The sequence below is a fragment of the Triticum urartu genome, chromosome 1A (assembly GCF_056163025.1).
Source record: "Triticum urartu cultivar PI428250 chromosome 1A, HENAU_Tu73, whole genome shotgun sequence".
In the NCBI taxonomy this organism is placed as follows: Eukaryota; Viridiplantae; Streptophyta; class Magnoliopsida; order Poales; family Poaceae; genus Triticum; species Triticum urartu.
This window is the reverse complement of record NC_141873.1, coordinates 267,487,161-267,505,640: the sequence shown is the minus strand read 5'-3', so window position 1 is coordinate 267,505,640 and position 18,480 is coordinate 267,487,161. Positions and strand designations below refer to the sequence as shown.

The 18,480-nt window shown below is 45.7% G+C and overlaps 3 protein-coding genes across 4 annotated transcripts; all 3 read right to left on the bottom strand.

Annotated features, from left to right (window-relative positions):
• Positions 1-537: 537 nt before the first annotated feature.
• Positions 538-4,750, bottom strand: LOC125529622 (cellulose synthase A catalytic subunit 7 [UDP-forming]). 2 transcript variants are annotated; one of them, XM_048694035.2, is made up of 8 exons: positions 4,426-4,750; positions 4,220-4,335; positions 4,063-4,132; positions 3,800-3,959; positions 2,614-3,703; positions 1,957-2,514; positions 1,388-1,738; positions 538-1,297 (listed from the first exon to the last, which is right to left on the bottom strand). In XM_048694035.2, exons 1-8 carry the CDS (start codon positions 4,625-4,627, stop codon positions 710-712), a joined length of 3,135 nt encoding a protein of 1,044 aa, XP_048549992.2. In that variant the 5' UTR covers positions 4,628-4,750; the 3' UTR covers positions 538-709. The 2 variants fall into 2 exon arrangements, with proteins under 2 accessions (XP_048549992.2, XP_048549991.2); XM_048694034.2 differs by having other exon boundaries at positions 4,220-4,748.
• Positions 4,751-5,610: 860 nt separating this feature from the next.
• Positions 5,611-9,234, bottom strand: LSP1 (Eukaryotic initiation factor 4E protein). Its single transcript, XM_048694036.2, has 5 exons — positions 8,891-9,234; positions 7,513-7,681; positions 7,259-7,384; positions 6,123-6,188; positions 5,611-6,017 (listed from the first exon to the last, which is right to left on the bottom strand). The coding sequence occupies exons 1-5, from the start codon at positions 9,106-9,108 to the stop codon at positions 5,967-5,969; spliced, it is 630 nt and encodes a 209-aa protein (XP_048549993.1). The 5' UTR covers positions 9,109-9,234; the 3' UTR covers positions 5,611-5,966.
• Positions 9,235-11,465: 2,231 nt separating this feature from the next.
• Positions 11,466-17,520, bottom strand: PEX12 (peroxin-12). The gene is made up of 10 exons (XM_087518497.1): positions 17,146-17,520; positions 15,802-15,907; positions 14,982-15,130; positions 13,760-14,015; positions 13,311-13,420; positions 12,860-12,934; positions 12,673-12,759; positions 12,338-12,424; positions 12,002-12,139; positions 11,466-11,911 (listed from the first exon to the last, which is right to left on the bottom strand). Exons 1-10 carry the CDS (start codon positions 17,251-17,253, stop codon positions 11,840-11,842), a joined length of 1,188 nt encoding a protein of 395 aa, XP_087374623.1. The 5' UTR covers positions 17,254-17,520; the 3' UTR covers positions 11,466-11,839.
• Between the last annotated feature and the right edge of the window lie 960 nt (positions 17,521-18,480).

Sequence of the window (18,480 nt, the reverse complement as noted above, 5' to 3'; positions counted from 1 at the left end):
GTTGGAAGAGTTGCAGAAGAGGTGTTCAAGGCGGCGCATGGTTGGCGTCTGGGAGCGAGAAGAATCACAGCGGATAAAGATTGGTTGGAGTTCTGCTCTCTGGAAGGCCGACTTCCTCTTGGACAAACCTACGCTGCGTTGTTTTCTCTGCCATTTCTCTACGGCCCCGCTTTAGCTCAATGTTATGATGTAATACAAAGATGAAGGAACTACGTCTTTGCTGTTGATACTCTGTTATACTTGTTTGCTGGTGCTGGATCAATATATGAGCTCAGGCTTTAGATCTTGGATGCTAGAGAGAAAGTTGTGAGGGAGGGAGGGATGGTTCCTTCTCTCTTCTCTCTGTAGTAGGTTGAGATGCGTAGTTAAGACTCGGTTCCCTATTTTGTTTTTGTAAGACTTGATGATTTCTAGTAATGAAAATCGGAGAGGCGATCTCTCTTTTATAAAAAAAAAGATTTTATATTAGTTTACAGAGGGGGTATTTGATGTGATGGTGTATGTCAAGTTGCGAACACAAAAGTGTAACGACAGAAATGCAGAAACAGTGTCTTTCCATTCGAATATAATGTCCTGAACAAATTCTTACAACTTGAAACCCCCTGAATCAACACTTTATCTCGCTTGCAAAACTTGTACAAAATAAGCAAGTCAAATATGAACCGCCCCAAAAGTGCAATGCGTGCGAGCCATTGACAGCTAAGGTCAATCAGCACTGTACTCCACACGGCTTAAGGATGGGCCCCTTGGGCTTGGCAATGAAGGGGTCGATCCTGACCCACACAAGGGAGAAGATGGAGGCGAGCAGGACAGACCAGAGCACGACGATGGTGGGCGTCCGGTTCTGCCTCCCCATGAGCCCCTTGAGGAACGGGTAGAGGTGGACGATGACCCAGAAGGAGAAGAAGAGCTTCCCGAAGAGCGGGCCCCAGGACCCGTAGCCGTTGTTGACGGCGTCGGAGACGCCGGCGACGATGCCGACCATGTTGATGATGATGAGCGTGGTGGGTGGGATCAGCAGGGTCGTCCACTTGAAGAGGTAGAGGTCGCCGAAGGCGTCGGCCTCGTCGGCGCCCGCCTTGGAGGTGACGGTGAAGTTGGTGTCCACGCCGCCCAGCACCTTGAGGAAGCCCTGGAAGACGGCGAACAGATGCGCCGACACGCCGCCGATGACCCAGAACTGCTCGTTACGCCACCAGTCCTCGATGCTCACCCCGCTCCACCGCAGCTCCAGCACCCCCGTCGCGATGATGGACATGAACAGGGCGATGAACCAGATGCTCGCCAGGTTGTTGAGCTGCACAGCACCCACGCACGGTCACCTACCGATCACTTGCTTGCCAACGCAGGCAGACCAGCTTGGTTGAAAGAAGTGGTGAACGCTTACCGTGGGGATGATGAACTTGCCGGTGAGGAGGCAGACGGCGGGGATGGTGCAGTAGGCGATGAGGGGAATGGAGGTGAAGGGGTAGACGATGGTGTTGGTGTAGGCGAAGCGCTCGAGCCACTTGAGACGGCCGCCGTAGGCGTACCAGAGCGGGCAGTGGCGACTCATGAAGATCTCGACGGAACCCAGCGCCCACCGGAGCACCTGGTGAAGCCTGTCCGACAAGTTGATGGGCGCCGACCCCTTGAACGCTGGGCGCGTAGGCGTGCAGTAGACGGACTTCCACCCACGGCAGTGCATCTTGAACCCCGTCAGGATGTCCTCTGTCACTGACCCGTAGATCCACCCAATCTGCATAATTTTCAAGCCAGAAATCAAATCAAAATGGATTGTTAGTCAAAACTCACGAATGGGAAGCTCCACGAATGGCAGAAGCTCATCCAAGCACCAGTGGTCTAGTGGTAGAATAGTACCCTGCCACGGTACAGACCCGGATTCGATTCCCGGCTGGTGCATTTTTTTTTTCTATCTGAAGAAATTTTACAGTAATAAGCAACTGAATGATTTACCTCTTTGCCCCACTCGGTCTTCTCCTCGTACCCGCAGCTGATGACGTGGATGGCCTCCTTGATGAGTCCGGCGGGGTCGGCGGCGGCGCCCTGCGGCAGCCCGCCGTCCTCGACGAGCGTGGAGGCGATGAACACCGGCGACTGCCCAAACCTCTTCTGGAAGCTCTTCTGCGACATGAGCGAGGAGCGCTCCAGCTCGTCGTACCCCTCGATGCCCTCCTCGATCTCCTCCAGCTCGTACCCGCGCTGCTGCTTCCTGTACGACCCCTTCTTCGGCCCGCCGCCGAGCTTGTCCTTCTTGCCCCGCTTCTTGTAGAACCCGAGGAGCCCGCGGCGCGGCTCGTCGTCGCCGCCCTTCTTGTCCTTGTCCGACTTGCGGTGCTTCCCGCCGCCGAAGCAGCAGCAGCAGCAGCACCACGAGGGCCAGCAGTCGCACGTCATCTTGGGTCTCTTCTCCGGCCGCGGCGGGTCGTACCCGTACAGCGCCTGCCTGTTGAACACGCACCCCGTGCCCACGTACACCGGCCCCTGGATGCCGTCCAGCCCCTTCATGTTGATCTGCAACAACCACAACGCCACGCCACAGCATTCATCAGCTCAGGCCAACGCTTCGGAATGAAAGTGAAACAGAAGGTGTGAGAGGATGGGGGGGCTTACGTCGAAGAAGACGACGTTGCGGTTGGCGTAGCGGTCGTGGAGGTCGATGCCGTCGAAGCGCTGGGGGAACTGGACGTAGCAGAGCTTCTTGCCGAGCTGCGGGTCCATGAGGAAGCACATGGCCTCGCGGACGGCCTTGCTGTTGTTCACGTAGTGGTCGCAGTCGAGGTTGAGGATGAAGGGCGCGTTGGTGAGCACCGCCGACACCCGCACCAGCGCGTTCATGGCGCCGGCCTTCTTGTGGTGGTTGTGCCCCGGCCGCTTCTCACGGGACACGTACACCAGCCGGGGCAGCTCGTGGCCCTCCACGTCCAGCGCGCCCTGGCTGCCCAGGTACACCTGGATCATGCCGGGGTGGTCCCTGGTGTTGTTCCCGGGCCACGGCGTGCCGTCCTGCATCACCCACCCTTCCTCGGGCTTCTTCTCGGCCTTGGCCACCAGGCCGTTGATCCGCACCTTGAACTCCTCGTACTCGCGCTTCATGGCGCGCCGCTCCTTGACGAACGTCGGCTGCACCTTGTCCTTGAGGTAGTCGATCTTCTGGGAGAAGTAGAACTCCGGGGCCCGGGGCTCGATGGCGAACTTCTTGCAGAAGGGCACCCAGCGGCGCGCGAACTCGGCCGTCTCGGAGAGGGTGTCGAAGCAGAGCATGGAGGCGCCGTCGTCGGAGACGTAGCAGCTGTTGCGGTCCACGGGGTAGTCCACGGCGAGGATGGAGAGCACGGTGTTGGCGGTGATGATGGGGGGCTCCTTGAGTGGGTCCACCGTGCTGACGAAGAAGTCGATGGGGGACAGCCGGGACGGCTCGCCCTCGCGGTCGTACCGGAGGGCGAGGCGGTCCAGGTACGTCTCCCGGGTCACCGGCGACCACTTGGGCAGCTGGTCCAGGATCCAGGAGAGCGCGAACCAGAGCTCGCAGATGACGGACACCAGCCACAGCGGGATGGCGTCGTTGGCCGGCGTCATGATCCGGAAGCGGAGGAAGAAGCAGAGCACCACCAGGCGGAGCACGATGACGATACGGTACGGGTTGATCTGGCTCGACGGCACCGGCAGCTTGCGCCACAGCGGCTGACGCGCCTCCGCCAGCCTTCCATTTCATTTAGGCGCGCAATGAGTACCACGTACAGTACGTACGTTGGTTAGCAAATTCGAACTGAATTTTGGCGAGGAAGGCGGGGCTTACAGCATGTACTCGTCGTCGTTCTTGTCGTCGTCGTCGTCGTCGCTGTTGTCGCGGTTGAGCTTGCCCCTCTTCTCCTGCTTGGTCTTCCACTTGTCGATCCTCTCCTTCCACTCCATGCTCCCCTCCATCTCCCGCTCCGCCTCAAGCTCCTTGCCAGCAACTGCAAAATCAACACGCACCACACGAACTCCTCTTCAGTTCTTCAGATCACTCTCATGCAGCAACAACACGAAAAAAAAAGAGGTGTTGTGTTGTGCACTGACCGCTTCCGCCGAAGGAGGACATCGCCGGGCCACCGGGGCGCCACTTCTGCGGCGGCTGCTCGCCGTTCTCCTGCAAGGCAAGCGTCGCGTCAGTTCACAAAGATGGTTTGCTTCGGTTGGATGTTTCAAAAATGGAAACATTGCACGCCGATCTCACCGAGTAGACGTCGAAGGGAACAGGCTCGTGAGGCTTCTTGGGGCTCTTGACCTGGAACTCGTCTTCTAAGTCGTCCATGTCGCCGTCCTCTTCGTCCCCCTCCACCCTCGGGCACCCTGCGACAGTAGATTCCGTCAAAATGTGCCCAGTTGTGATGAACCGTGGCATCTCTAACTGTCTGCTTCTGAACCAATGTGGGTGGGTACCTTTGTGGCGCTTGTAGCGGGTGTTGCACTGGGGGCAGCACTGCGTGCCGTCGCTGCGCTCGTACTCGTAGCAGGGCCGGCACACGGGGAACCCGCACTCGGCGCACGCCACGAAGGGGCTGCCGTCCTCCCGCGCCCCGACATCGTCGCCGCACGCGCGGCACACCTTGGCGGCCTTGGCCTTGGGCTCGCCGGTGTCCATGGCTGGTGCGCGACACTGCGACGGTGCCGCGCAAGGTGGCGGTGGCGGTGGCGGTGATGATGATCTGGTGGTGGAGGGGTGAGGTATCGGTGAAGGGACATGGAGGAGGAGGCTAGCAGGTGATATAGCTTGCTTGGGTGCGTGAGATGGCGCGGTAAGGTGGCAGGGCGGCGTCCGGCACCAACCGTGGGGTGGAGAGTCCGGGCTTGATTAGAGCACAAGCCAAGGCAAGGCGGAAAGATGCATGACAAGCACAGCGTGGATCGGTCGCTTGCGTAGCAAGGCCTGCGTCTGGTGTGTTCTTTCTTTGTTTAGGTGCGATGGAAAATGCCGCAGTGTTGTTGAAGCAAAAAGGACTTGTGTGATGGATGGAAAATGCGGAAAAGGAGAAGGAAATGCTGGACAGGAACGTGGTGCTGTGGGAACAAGGCCGTGGGTGAAGCAAGCGGTGAATTGAGACGTCCACGTAGGGGTGGTTCGCGGTGACCCATCTATCGGTGTTCCTTGTGCCAGGGTGAAGCCGTACGTGAGTGAGTGAGCTTCAAGTCAGTGCGTGTATAAATGGGGCATGCATGGTAGGAGAACCATGCTCGGGAGATGGAACTTGTGAGTGGTAACCAAGAACAAACTTCTTGTCCCATGGGCCGCCGAGCGTAGGAGCACACCGACGCAGTGTCCATCTATCTAGAGAGGGGAAGCAAGAACTAGTGCTCTTCCACTTGCTCGAACGTACTCCCTCCGTTTCAAAATAGATGATCCAACTTTGTACTAGCTTTGTATTAAAGTTAGTACAAAGTTTCAAAATAGATGATCCAACTTTGTACTAGCTTTGTATTAAAGTTAGTACAAAATTGAGTCATACGGAGGGAGTAAAAGGTATCGTTGGGCACAGATCGAAGGTAATGAAACATGTTTCGATCTGAGCAGGCGATATTGGTAGGAAAGTAGAGAGGAAGGGAACCACAAAACATTAGTCCCATCTATTAAGAACCACAAAACTCATCTTTTTTTCCATGCAAGCTTTTCAAAGCCCACAAAAGTGGACTAAACAGCCAATACCAAGTCTTGCACAAAGGCAAACATATACTTAAAACAGTGATGATGCATCCCACTTCCCACACGAGATGGAGTTCCTCCTCTGGGTTGTTGTAATCAAGGGATATTGCGAGGAAAAATGAGTGCATACAACATCTCTGTATACCACAAGCTATCAGAGAGCAAAACGACATAATAATAGATTGGAAAATTGCCTCAAACAACATTAGCTGAGGCGGTTCGAATCTCGGTCAAACACTACAAGGCCACTTTCTGAGCTGCGGTCTTCATCATGCGTGCAGCCTTACACGGTGTATCGTCCACCTCTGCTTGGTTTCTGACTTCTCGAGTCATCCTGCATTTGAGTCGCACCAAAACAGAGTCAGCAGCCGACATAGAATGTTTCTTATCTATGAGTGCCTATAGTGCACAATTTTGGGCAACAAAAACAGAGGCATACGTGGAAGCTGTAGACCATCTTATCATTGTAGTCAATAACCTCCTTCCATTTCTTGCCAATGTCCACCTGTAGTATGACGAAAGAAGGGGTGAACACATTACAACCATCTCAACATGATTAAACAGCAACATATAAGTTGCAGTCTGGGGCTTGGTGTTATTCATGGCAAATGGCCCAAACTGTATAAATGGAAGGGTGACCCAATATTACTATCTATATATGCATGCATTGGAAAGAAAGAGAATCTCTAAAGCTTGGTCTAGTTGTATTGTACTCCCTGTCTCAAAATGTAAGGCGTTTTTTGATACTATAATAGTGTCAAAAAACATCTTACATTTTGAGACAGAGGGACTACAAAACAGATGGAAAATGCCCACATGGCAACGTCCTTCAATAAACGCACAAGTAAAAAATAGGGATTTGTATAACTGATGCTAAATACGAAACAAATTTATTAAGTACATTAGTTAACACCAAATGTTTCCTTTAGTTCTTTTCCTACTGAAAAAAAAAACTTAAGAGCGTCTTCTTCCAATTCTCATACATATATGAATAGAGGATGCATGTTCACGTTATACATACATTCTATAGTCTACAGTGTTTCAATGTACAGTAACTACTTCTAAACACATTGCATGACAGAGACACAGGTAACATCAGTGCAGCACCACAAAGACTAGCCTTGTCAACACAATTGACTGGTACCATCCCTGCAGGCTGCAGCTAAACAGCATTGAGTAGAATAATATAGTTCCTTTTTTCCTTCGCAAATAAATTGTTTTCACTTCAAGAGATATGGAGAGGGGCCTCTTGTCAATTGAGTAGAAGGCTTTTTCTGCTTCATGGACCAGTAAAGTTGGTTGTCCAATCGATACTTTGCTTTGCCATATAGTGGGTTATTTAGAATTTGTAATTAAATGCATCAGAGCTGTGGTCTGTAGAGTGCTCGTTTGTTCAAAAATTTCCCTAAAATAATCCACAAAACTAGATGCATGTTGATTGTGGACTCTAGAAGAGGCGAGGAAGCACTGGGCTACTATCCCAGTCAACATTTCAACCAATACATTAAAATGTACCAAAAAAATACAACCATCAGTGAGGCTGATTTGCAAAATGTTTTTGTTCCCAAAACAAACCTGAACAGCTTCGTTACTGGCAGTCTTAGTCCATAATGAAAGCTTATCCTGTCTCTGGCGAACACTAGCGACAACACCACAAATTTCCTGGCTCTCATCGAACTGCTCTCCAATCAGAGCCATACACTGCATGTTTACAAAGTTAGTCAAAAGGATTCCGCTGGTAGGAACTTTGGAACCCAGATAAAGAGTGAGATGCTATGGTAGATCTAAGCACCTCAGAAAAATAAAATATTAATATTACAGAAATTTACCGTTTCAAGCCACATGGTATCAAGATTGGCCTTCCTGCTAGATATCACAGTCCATTTGCCCCCATTTGCACACTCTGGATCTTCCCACTTTGGTTCTACCCCAGCCTTGAATAAATGAAAATCAGCACTTCCTACCAGCTTACTCGGACGGAAAATCTGATCATACAAGCTGCCGAAGAAACCAGGAAGGCGTAAGTTAAAAAAGGAATTTTAGAATATAGAAACATATAGCATAATCATAGTCAAACTGCCCAAGAGAAAATAGGAAGAAATGCCGCAGTAGAAGTTTAGCATAACAGAAAACAGAATTTTGATGTCACTTTCCTGCACAACATATCACGTGCATTTGATACTGCTACTCCTCAAATATGATTATACATTACTGGTCTTATGGTCATGTTTGTATCTGAAAATATATGCTGCGATGGTTTGGTCCATAAACAAACCAAAATGTGTTTTGTACTGTAAGATTATTATTGCTATTTAGTAATATAGGGTTTTCCCTTATTCCCATAAAGGAAGCACCAACGAGTAAATGGTGCCTAAAGGAACGAATTAAGAAACAAAAAAGAAACAATGAAATGGCGGAGAGCCGGAGACTGAGCTCAAGCAATGGTGCCCAACTATCAGAAAAAATCTAGGAATCTTTATCCATATTGAATTAAAAACAGCAAAGGTTTGTTTATCACAACATACAAATAATGACACATGCAAACTTGATATAAACAACACCGAAATCTCGTGTACATATGTTGAGAATTCTTATTTGCCAAACAGAACCATATCATTCTTACTCATAGGAAGATTTTCCTTCCACAACACTCAGGAGGAAGTTGGAGAAGAAACTATAGATAAAACTAGTCATGCTCAAGCAGGAATATACGAATAGAAGTACCTAAAGTTGATTTAAATTGAAACTACGTAGAAAAAATTCAACGTGTATATAAAATGTTAAAAGTCAATGGGACTGTTGATAGCAACGAAATAATCCTTTATCAGCTAGAGTACCAAATAGTATCATACATGCATCATTCCAGCATACAACAAAGTTCTAACCAATACTAAAAACGCCCCCACAGGACCCTCCCTAGATATGAGAGCTAGGCATACAACAAAACAACACTGTCCAAAAGCAATCCGACCTCTACCCACAGCAGTAACAACACCTGAAATCATACAATCAGCAGATATCTCCAGAATAACCTAACAAATTATACTTTTCGGATTTGTTGGCGCAAGGGGGCATATCACTCGATATCGTCGGCTAAAAATCCCCATCACATAACCGCTAAGAATAGGAACCAGCAGAGCATGTAGATGACTAGATCAGATCTGAGCGGATCGGGTGAGGAAGCGCGAGAGGAGCGCGCGCACGTACCACCAGAACTCTTCGACGGTGTCGAAGGTGTAGCCCTTTTTGAGCGAGGTGCCCCAGGCGGCGCCGGGCTTGGGCTTGGTCTGGATGTCGTACCAGAAGGTCCACTGCCGCTGCAGCTTGTGCGGCCCCTTCGCCTCGGCCGCACCGGCGTCGCTCTCGGCCGCGACCTCCGGGGTCTCTGTCGCCGCCACCGGGAGCGCAGCTTCGACCTCTGCCATGTCGCGCCGCCGCCTTTGCTTTCCGAGGGTTTTGGGATGGGGAGGATGAGCCGCAGCGAGAGAGAGAGAGAGAGGAGCAGCCGCCGAAGGGAAAGGAAGGGGGCAGAGGGGTGGTATGAGCCGTGTGGGTCTTACCTGGGCTTCTTACCCAGTTTGTGTCTGATCTCTTTGTGGGCTGAACAAGTGTAACGAAATTGGCCCTTTGTCCACCGGTTTTAGCGGTCTCTTTAGTTGTGAAGCGAGATAGAAATACCGTTCTCTGAAAAAAAACATACAAGTAAAACTGTCGTCAAAACATTCACAAATGCCAACCCTCCCAACGAACGTTCACCAGCTAAGAGGGTCCTTTAGACATCGTTTATAGAAGATAAAAGAAAATAAAATAAAGAAAAATGAGAGAAAAGGAAAAGGAAATAACAGAAGAATACAAATCGGAAAAACAAAAATTGGAAAAATGATCAATCTCATTTATGCTTGAGTATTTGAGTGGTCTTATTTTGCTATATGTGCTTCTTTTGTTGTTGTTGATCTCGTTGAATATGTCTTGAGTGTCTCACATCCTTGCCACGACATAAGCTGCATTGCATTGGAATGTTGCTCATGTGTGTGAAGGCAGGCAAACTGTCTGTGCCCTTTCAAGTGGGTTGTCCAGCTATGTGATCTCAACCTCAAAACAACTATACAAGTCACCCTACACTCATTCCAAACATTTAGGACATGAGCACGAACTCTTCTCGCGCTCTTTGAACCATAATTCTTCGATTCCTCGATAGACTTGTGAGAGATTTGAGAGATGGTCTAACCCTATTCGAGATCGTTCTTATTCTCTCTTTTGACCAACCGCTTTCTTGATTTGAGAAGTTTCAAGATTTCCCCTTCAATCTTGTCACTCTTGAGGGGTCGAAACTCCTAGAGAACAGGAGTCACCGGTGAAGAAGCAAATTATGATTTACAACGTTGTTTATAAAGGTTTGGAGGATGTCTCAAAGTCTACCATGAGTAGCTGGGCTTCGCCTTTGTGGGGAAGATTCAAGGAGAGAAGGTGAACCATGTTGGTGTCAAGAAACCATGTGGTCTCGCACCTCTCCAAACAGTATTTAGCTTCCTTCAATGGAAGTGAACATTGAGATATATCTTGGTCTAGGCATGCTTTCGCTTTTCTATTCTAAGTTCAATTACTTTACTTTTGTCCCTTACCTTGCAAGTGTCAAGAAACTTTGGTGGTGTCACATATTTCCAAACGATGATTACCACCTCTCAAGGAGAAAGAACATCGGGATATATCTTAGTTTCCATGTGCTTTTAGTTTATTCTATTCTGAGCTCACATGCTTTCGGTTAATTATATTCCGTGCGCAATTGAGTTTTACTTTGGTCCCTTCACATTGCAAGCCGCTCATATATATATTGTGCTTGTCATTTTTTTTGACAACTAAAGTTTCCTCTTTATTCATTGATGATAACACTTACATCTTTAAGTAAAAGAGGAAGAAGCTCATTAGGAGCCATTTCAATCCACTCACTGCAGAATTTAGATCTAGCTACACTAGCTAATTCATGAGCAATAGTGTTTGCCTCTCTAGGACAGAATTCAAACCGAATTGAACTAAACTCACGCCAAGTGGTAACAATCATCAATGATGACTGCTGCATTGCCCACATACTCACCGTCCTTGGTCATAATCTCCATTAGTTCTAGGCTTGCCATAGTTATATTTAGGCATCATATATTTCACATAGTCTAAACTTGTATGAAAAAGAGCTAACATTCGTAGATAGATATTCATTTTCCATGCAAACCCGCTTACATCACTTAGTATATTAACATATGAGAGGTGATGATCCTGACCTATTGCTTGACCTCCGTTCTAAAATAGATGACCCAATTTTATACTAACTTTATACTAAAGTTAGTATAAAGTTGAGTCAAGTATTTTAAAACGGAGGGAGTATAAACATAGTATACAAACATAGATGCACATGCATACAAGCACGCACACTTGCCCCTTGAACAGACATACGCACACCTTACCCTTGTGCATCTCCGAGAGACCGAACTAGCAAATCTGCCTTTTGTTCCGTCGTCATTTTTCTGTGATCTTTCTTAAACGCCTGCCTTGCAAAATTCGAACTAGAACCTGCAAACTTTCAAAACAGACTGAAACTTACAACTCCAAGAGTAAACTCGTGAAATTTAAATAAAAGTTCCGATAACACACAAAGCTACTATTGGTCAAATTAGAACTTGACAGAGACACTGAGTCGCGGTTTGACACACATTTGTATCAAATAACAGCCAATTTTAACAGAAATTAGATGGCAGATATGATATTTGCACAAATTCAAACTGCCCGGAAATGAACAAGGACCAATTCAATAACCCCCAGCCAATTTTAACAGAAATTAGATGGCAGATATGATATTTGCACAAATTCAAACTGCCCGGAAATGAACAAGGACCAATTCAATAACACCCCCCCCCCCCCCCCCCCCACTAAATCAACTCAATAATCACGTACAGTAATTATTACATGGTCTAAATCTCTGTTGAAGTTCCAACAAGCAATAAAAATGGCACAAGAGCTATATGGATATTACGTGAAGCAGAAACTGTATCTCGTGTGATCTCTGCATCAACAGGAATGCGGGAAAAGCTTCTTCTCGCCCCAGAGTCCCTAGCAGCCTTGAGCCCATATAAGCTACTTCCTTTAGTTGAACTGCGCCTATTCAAGCTATAAATCATGGAAGAGGCGCCTGATTTGCTCAACAGTGGCAGGCATCAACGTCACGGGACATCTTTTATGCTGAAGTAAAACAACCGACAATGTCACATTACAGATTTGGAACACATAAAAAATGACGGCTTCTAATGGCTGGTTTAGGAGAATATCTACCTGAGAGACAGACTTGAATATGCAACTGTAGCAGAACACAAAACCAGAAACAGAAAGAACAGACGGGTTGTTGCGCTTTTGGCAGCACAGAGGGCACAGCGTCCTGTCAGTTGGCAAGGGAAGTCCATCTTTAGCAACCTGATGAAAGTTATAAGAGCACGATATCAAACTGCTGCCGTAAATAATTACAAGTGTACTACACAGACAACAGGCAACAGCATAGTTGCAAAACTAAGACTTATGATGGCATCCATGGTTCAGATCAAAAGTTGGTGTCGATGCCAGAGAATGGTAGTAGCTTTCTTGCAAACATTTACAAGTATATACCACATATACCTTTGGTAGCGGCGGCGGAGGAGGTGGGGGGTATACAGTCGGAGCTGACATTCTTTCTTCAGCAGATTGATACCACCACTCCATCATCTAGATAAGATCACCAGAAAGAGAACATTTAGTGCGGCCCTGGACTGTAAAATGCAGTAGCATCACAATGCATCTACCGCAGGAAGAACATGAAATTACACATTAAAAGACGTTAAGAGAAACCACATGCCAGGACTACTATTCCATTCTACCTAAACTGTCCGCCTGTAAAGAAAGTTTATACGAGTGACAGAACCTTGAAAGATTTTTTAACCTCTTGAATTCCTAGGGAAGAAATTTGAACTGACCTTGAAAAAGAAGACCGCAGCAATTAAACCAGTTTGTGCATAATCTAGAGTCGTGTACGTACAATTAAGGAGCACCCTCTGGACAGTCTGCAGAGATCATATAAAAATAATCTTGTTATAAATTATGACTAGACAATTCATACTTGTAAGAAAATCCCGCTATTGAGTAGTGTCTGTCATTTCCTACCTTTAACCATGGAGGACCACGAAGTCTCTCGAGTTCACGACTTCTAATTCTTGATATCCTAGAAGATGAATCCATCTACTTTGTCAAGAAAAGGCAAGAGGAAGCATCTCAGCAGAATAACCATGTGTTAATATGGAAACAGTAAATGCTGTTTTCATCTCATGAGATTTTGTCGTCTCCTAATATGGAAACAGTAAATGTTTTTTTCATCTCATGAGACTTTGTCATCTCCTAATATGGAAACAGTAAATGCTTCTGTCATCTCTTAATATGGAATGGTAAATGCTGTTTTGATTTAAAAAAAGGCTGTTATCAGTAAGGAAAATTCAATGCAAAAGATTAGACATAATGTATGAATCATGATAATAAGCTCAGAAGTATGGTTCCGTATATGTTGCGCTACATGCTAACCAGTAATATACGCTCTAATGGAAATTGGTAAGTATTATACCAGCTCTTGTCCAGTAGCACGACAAACATGAAGCCCAAGCACATGAAGTCCTGGACTGTAAAATGCAGTAGCATCCAACAAATACAGCAACTGGTAAGCAAATGAAAGGCCTGCAAATCAATATAGGACCATAAGTTAATTTATGTTGCCCATGTAATGAAACAGACAGAGCAGCGATGCACAATTACTTCGCATCATCAAATGTATAAAAAAGGGATAAACTAATAAAGTCTACAAGCATTGCAAAGTTATAGATTGACCCAAGAAAAGGCAGGTCATCCAAAACTAACAAAACAAATCGCAAAACTGAAACTCATAGGCATCTTTTAATGGTCTTATATAAGAGAAATATAGATGAAATGAGCTTTCCAAAATTATCAGCTACAGAAAAGGCTTTAAACAAGTTAGGATTTATACAAGATGTTCATATATATGAGTAGTGGATCAACCTTCATGAGTCGCATGAATCCATGGATAACAAACACCTATTAGTGCTGCAAAATTGGTCCTAAGGCGTGTGAGATGTGACACTTCTCCAGCTGTAGTCCCAACTTGTGCTTGAGAAGTCTCCCCTTGTTGATCTGATACAAAGCCAGCTTCGTCGAATCTAACCTCACCCTGATCCCATAGGCTTGCCTGCAATCTTGCTTCTCTTTCTTTGTTATATACAGACTGCAACTTTGACTTGAAATACGGTAAAACAACCTATACAGATATTTGGAGCAGGTTAATAGCAGAATTTGTCCAAAACAGAGCTGTTTCATGACTTTCATCACTGCACTACATTACATATTTCATAGATCAATTTACAATCTTATCTTAACGAGACAAAATTTAAAACTAGATGATTAAATTTGTCAACTGCAGAATCTATGAAGATGTGCATAGCCTATTGAAGAAACTTGCGAACTGTATTGTAAAAGCAGAAAATCACAGCTTCAAATAGCACAAGAGCTTGAGTAAAGCACGTACTCCCAAAGATCCAAAATAAGTGTCGCAGTTTTGAACTAACCTTAGTTCAAAACTGTGACACTTATTTTGGATCAGAGGGAGTATCACATTTCAACATTGAGATGCTAAAGTAAATAAAGTTGCACACCAAGCAGATTGAGAACAAGTACATTAAGCAATTGGGGCTCAATATGCCTGCAATTCAGGCATGGGCAGACTATCAGCAGCGCAGCGTATTATAGATACAGATTAAATATTACTCCCTCCGATCCAAAATAAGTGTCGTGATTCTAGTTCAAATTTGAACTAAAACCACGACACTTATGTTGGATCGGAGGGAGTACATGTCTTCATAGGACAGTAACTAAAGCAGAGGACACATGGATATTCACGTCGTAGACCTGCTAGTGAGGTAAAGTAACTCGGGTAGTGATGTCTGCTGGAGTCTTGGTGAGCAAGTCAGCTATGGATACACATTGCAAGATCACACGAGAGGTTAACATGTGGTGAGTTTTGTCTGTAAGTGTTAACATGATGAGATCCCAGATAAAAAAATGAATGCATTCAATAAAAGAAATCACTTTAGTAGGGCTTGGGTGGTTTGTTGCTCACAGGTAGCAGCGCAAAATTCAGCATAACTAAAACTATTAAAATCCAGAACGTAGCAAAGCCAACATAAGATAATACTTCAAATTAATCTCTGCCAGGGGACATCATTACCAAAAATATAACAGAGAGGGTTTTCTGGCGCTTCCTTAGTGCAGAGTCATAGACTTTGACATTAGATTCTGCACCAGGACTACTTCTGTTCACAGAAACGTTAACAGGCCTCCGCCTGAGACCATATAACGACTCTGAAAAGGAACCATCTGAAAGATATATGCAGGAAAGTTGTAATCAAACACAATCACTAATGGCAAAAGCTGGTAATATAATTACTTGTTTGTTGATAACTTGTCAGACTTGTTTTATCAATCATACAATTGCACTACCACAACTAGGCTAAAGTAGGTTAAAATAGCATAGTCCTAGTTATTTCTTTCATTGTGGAATGAGTTAGTGCTAAGGCTTAAGGTGGAGTCACTCCATTCTTCTACCTTAATATGTTGTATCCATGGTTCTATTCCACAACCAAAAATAAATTCTTCTGCGATACTAGGATTGGGTGACTCCACGATGAAGCTACTAATCGAATTAAAAGTTTACTTCTCTGCCACATAGTCACACTAGATAACAAAAGTAGTGGTAAGAACCTACCCTGCAAGTAGGATTTGAGATGATGAGGTTAATGTAAGGCTGAATTAAGAGATCGGTGGGTAGCCTTATTTAAACAGCTATCAGAGAGTGGTGTGTAATTTCTTTCTCAATGATGCGCACCATGCAGAGAAATAAATAGCTGAAGATTAGCACCAAACTAAATACATAATAATACATTTTTCCCGTGATATTCCTATATTACCATTCCATTGTTCAAATATGAAGGTTGTAAACAAAGTTCCTTTTCAACAGATAAGGGAGTTCTGCTACAGAGACAACGAACCTGTTGTTCGTAGACTATGGGACTCAAGAACAGACATTAACAAAGCAAAGAATTCATCTTCATAATCTAAAACTTTATGCAAGGATGGCCTCCTTAGTGCAAAAACCTGCATATAGTATCAACTAATTAGCATTGTAAAGAGGGTGCATGATAAACTAAAATCAAATACGCAGACAGTAATAAGTTTGGCTAAGAAAAAAGTACTAAACAGGTCATAACTCAAAACTTTGTTCCTTTAACGAAAATCTTGTAAAACATAGCACTTGTCGTGTTCCAATACCTAGGCACCTTTCTAACAAACAGCCCTCGGTACAAGATCACTTAACTGCCTGAGAAACACCCTTATTGTTGATATAACAAAATTGTCTCTTGAGCTTTTGGAGGGTATCTTTTGCAAGGCAAATTTTCTGCCTTGTTATGTGCAATCCATCCTAAAATAACTTCTTGTGACCAGAAAAGGAGGGAAAAAGGATGCGATTTTTAGCTTCTAAGATCAAAAGTAAAATTGTAATTGACTTTCTCAAACATAGGCACATCCATCAGTTGTGTGCATCCTGGAGCCTGCAACTGAAAACAAGCACAGAGGATACTGGTACTTTGCCTCGGCATGTATTCGTTTTCAAAGTTCTGTTGCGAGTGGTAATCTTGGGTGTTTTTCAGATTGCCATTATACTAAGTACCATCTACATTGTTACCTGGATTTATTTGCCAGTATATCTCAGCTCATTGCATAACAGTAGGGATCCATGAGTGAGAATTCTGATGGGAGAAAAGGCTAAGATTTCAGGGTGGCTAACTCGAATTAACAAGCATGCTAGTTTGAGTTATCAAGTCGATTATTCAGGTACAATGTTATATGTTCGGATGTTCCCTTCATCGTCAAACATATACAGTACATCACAACCCAGCAATGTTCCCCTAGCATACAGCTCAGCAACAAATGAACTCAATATCCCTCTAAAAAGAATACGTGAATCCAATTTCACTATTTCTCACGTAGCAATTAATTTACCCAAGTCATTGCAGCTAATCAAACAACCTAAAAAGACGAAATACTGGCTTTCAGCGGCAGCAGAAGCAACTTTTCCAGCTGCAAATATTGTGTATTACTGTCTTCCCTGGCTAACTACATTTCGTGGCCTCACCAATCAAACCTAGCATATATTCAATCCAAGCAAATAAAACACAAGCAGAACTCGCACTCTCAGTCATCCACTACAATGTAACGGACGAACAGACATTATTCGAACAGTCATAAGCACCCAATACTAATAGACGCAGCTAGTTAACCAAACCGGATCGATGGGCATGATCGCATCGGAAAGGAGGCGGTGTTTCACTTACCCCGAACGAGTAGGAGAGCGCCGCGCGGAGGCTGGCCGGGAGCTGCTGCGCCGCGGACATCTCGAAGAAGGTGGGCCGTGCGCCCTGCCCTCCCACCTGGAACAGCATCGCGCCGCCGCCGCCGCCGTCGCGGCCTCCTCCGGGTGTAGGGGGAGCGGGATAGGGTTAGGCCTCGAGCCTATGGTGCAGACGCGGCGCCTTGGCGAGGTACAGCGACGGAGCTGTATTCCGGCGGTGGGCCGCGGGGTTATCCGGTGGCGCGTTCGTGTAGTCCTGCGCGTCCACGCCGGTGAGAGAAAGGAGAGGTGGGGCGCAAAAGAAAAGCTGTGAGGGAGACGGGTCCGAGGCGTGAGGGAGAAGAAGAACATTTGTTTCGTGGGATCTTTTTCTTTAAACTGGTTTGTGGGAGTTAAAGATGGGAAATGAAAGTTGAGGGCCTCTTTGATTCGCAGGGTTTTGAAAATGTAGAAATAGAAAAAGTATAGGATTAGAGTGGCATGTCAATTTAAATCCTATACACAGCCTTGTTGATGGAGGGGGCCAAGGTGGACGACTGCACAGGGCCCCTCAAAATTTGAGGCCCCCAAATTATCAAGTATTAGGCTTACATGATTTAAGCAAAGGCCTAGGAAAAGCGTATAGAGAGTCCACTCAGCAGCAAAGTCAGTCAACGGGTCCTCATACATCTATCGACCAGGCATGTTTCCGTCATCAATCGCTAACTCTAAACACAACACACCGATCAGCTTGCTTCCGCCAATCGCCTAGGACGTCGTCGTCTGTTGACTGCCTTCCACGGATCGGCCAGGACGCCGTCGTCTACTGCCTTCCCCCTCCATGGCTGCCCCCAGTCCTCCAGTACTAGTCTACTAGGTATGCATGTCTCATCTGCTTAAGCCCATCCCTTTCTTTGATCTCCATGATGCTAAGTTAGGAGTAGATGAGTAGGTTAATATTATTTGTCCACGGGGCTAGGTATTGGTACTCCAGACTGGCACTAAATTAGGTTGACAGAGACCCAATTAGGATGAAATTGAAATTGTCCATGGAATTTTTGTCATGAATTTATTTGTCAATAAAGCCAAGTTAGCAATAGTATGGAATTATATTTGTTCCTGATTAGTGGTAATAAAGTGAGAATTTGTTTTAGTTATATTAGTTCTTCTATCGTGTGAAAAAATTGAAATAATTTTAGGCCCTATTTTGATTTTCGCCCCGGGGTCCCGAATTTCTGGAGACGACCCTGCCTATATGATTAGCAATGAGTGTTTGATGCCACATAAAAAACAAAGAAAATTGTAAAAATATGTTGCAGTGGACGTTAGATTTCCTATA

Bases quoted from the DNA above. Each gene is read 5' to 3' on its own strand.
- LOC125529622 (XM_048694034.2), bottom strand. From the start codon at position 4,627: ATGGACACCGGCGAGCCCAAGGCCAAGGCCGCCAAGGTGTGCCGCGCG. The intron at 4,133-4,219 runs GTGAGATCGGCG...CTTGCCTTGCAG, and splicing joins TTCCCTTCGACGTCTACTCG to GAGAACGGCGAGCAGCCGCC. The intron at 1,739-1,956 runs GTAAATCATTCA...AAAATTATGCAG, and splicing joins AGACCGAGTGGGGCAAAGAG to ATTGGGTGGATCTACGGGTC.
- LSP1 (XM_048694036.2), bottom strand. From the start codon at position 9,108: ATGGCAGAGGTCGAAGCTGCGCTCCCGGTGGCGGCGACAGAGACCCCG. The intron at 7,682-8,890 runs GTACGTGCGCGC...TTTCTTCGGCAG, and splicing joins ACCGTCGAAGAGTTCTGGTG to CTTGTATGATCAGATTTTCC. The intron at 6,018-6,122 runs GTATGCCTCTGT...ACTCAAATGCAG, and splicing joins AGATGGTCTACAGCTTCCAC to GATGACTCGAGAAGTCAGAA.
- PEX12 (XM_087518497.1), bottom strand. From the start codon at position 17,253: ATGCTGTTCCAGGTGGGAGGGCAGGGCGCACGGCCCACCTTCTTCGAG. The intron at 12,935-13,310 runs GTATAATACTTA...TTGACAAAGTAG, and splicing joins GTGCTACTGGACAAGAGCTG to ATGGATTCATCTTCTAGGAT. The intron at 12,425-12,672 runs GTCAGTTCAAAT...GATCTTATCTAG, and splicing joins CTGCGGTCTTCTTTTTCAAG to ATGATGGAGTGGTGGTATCA.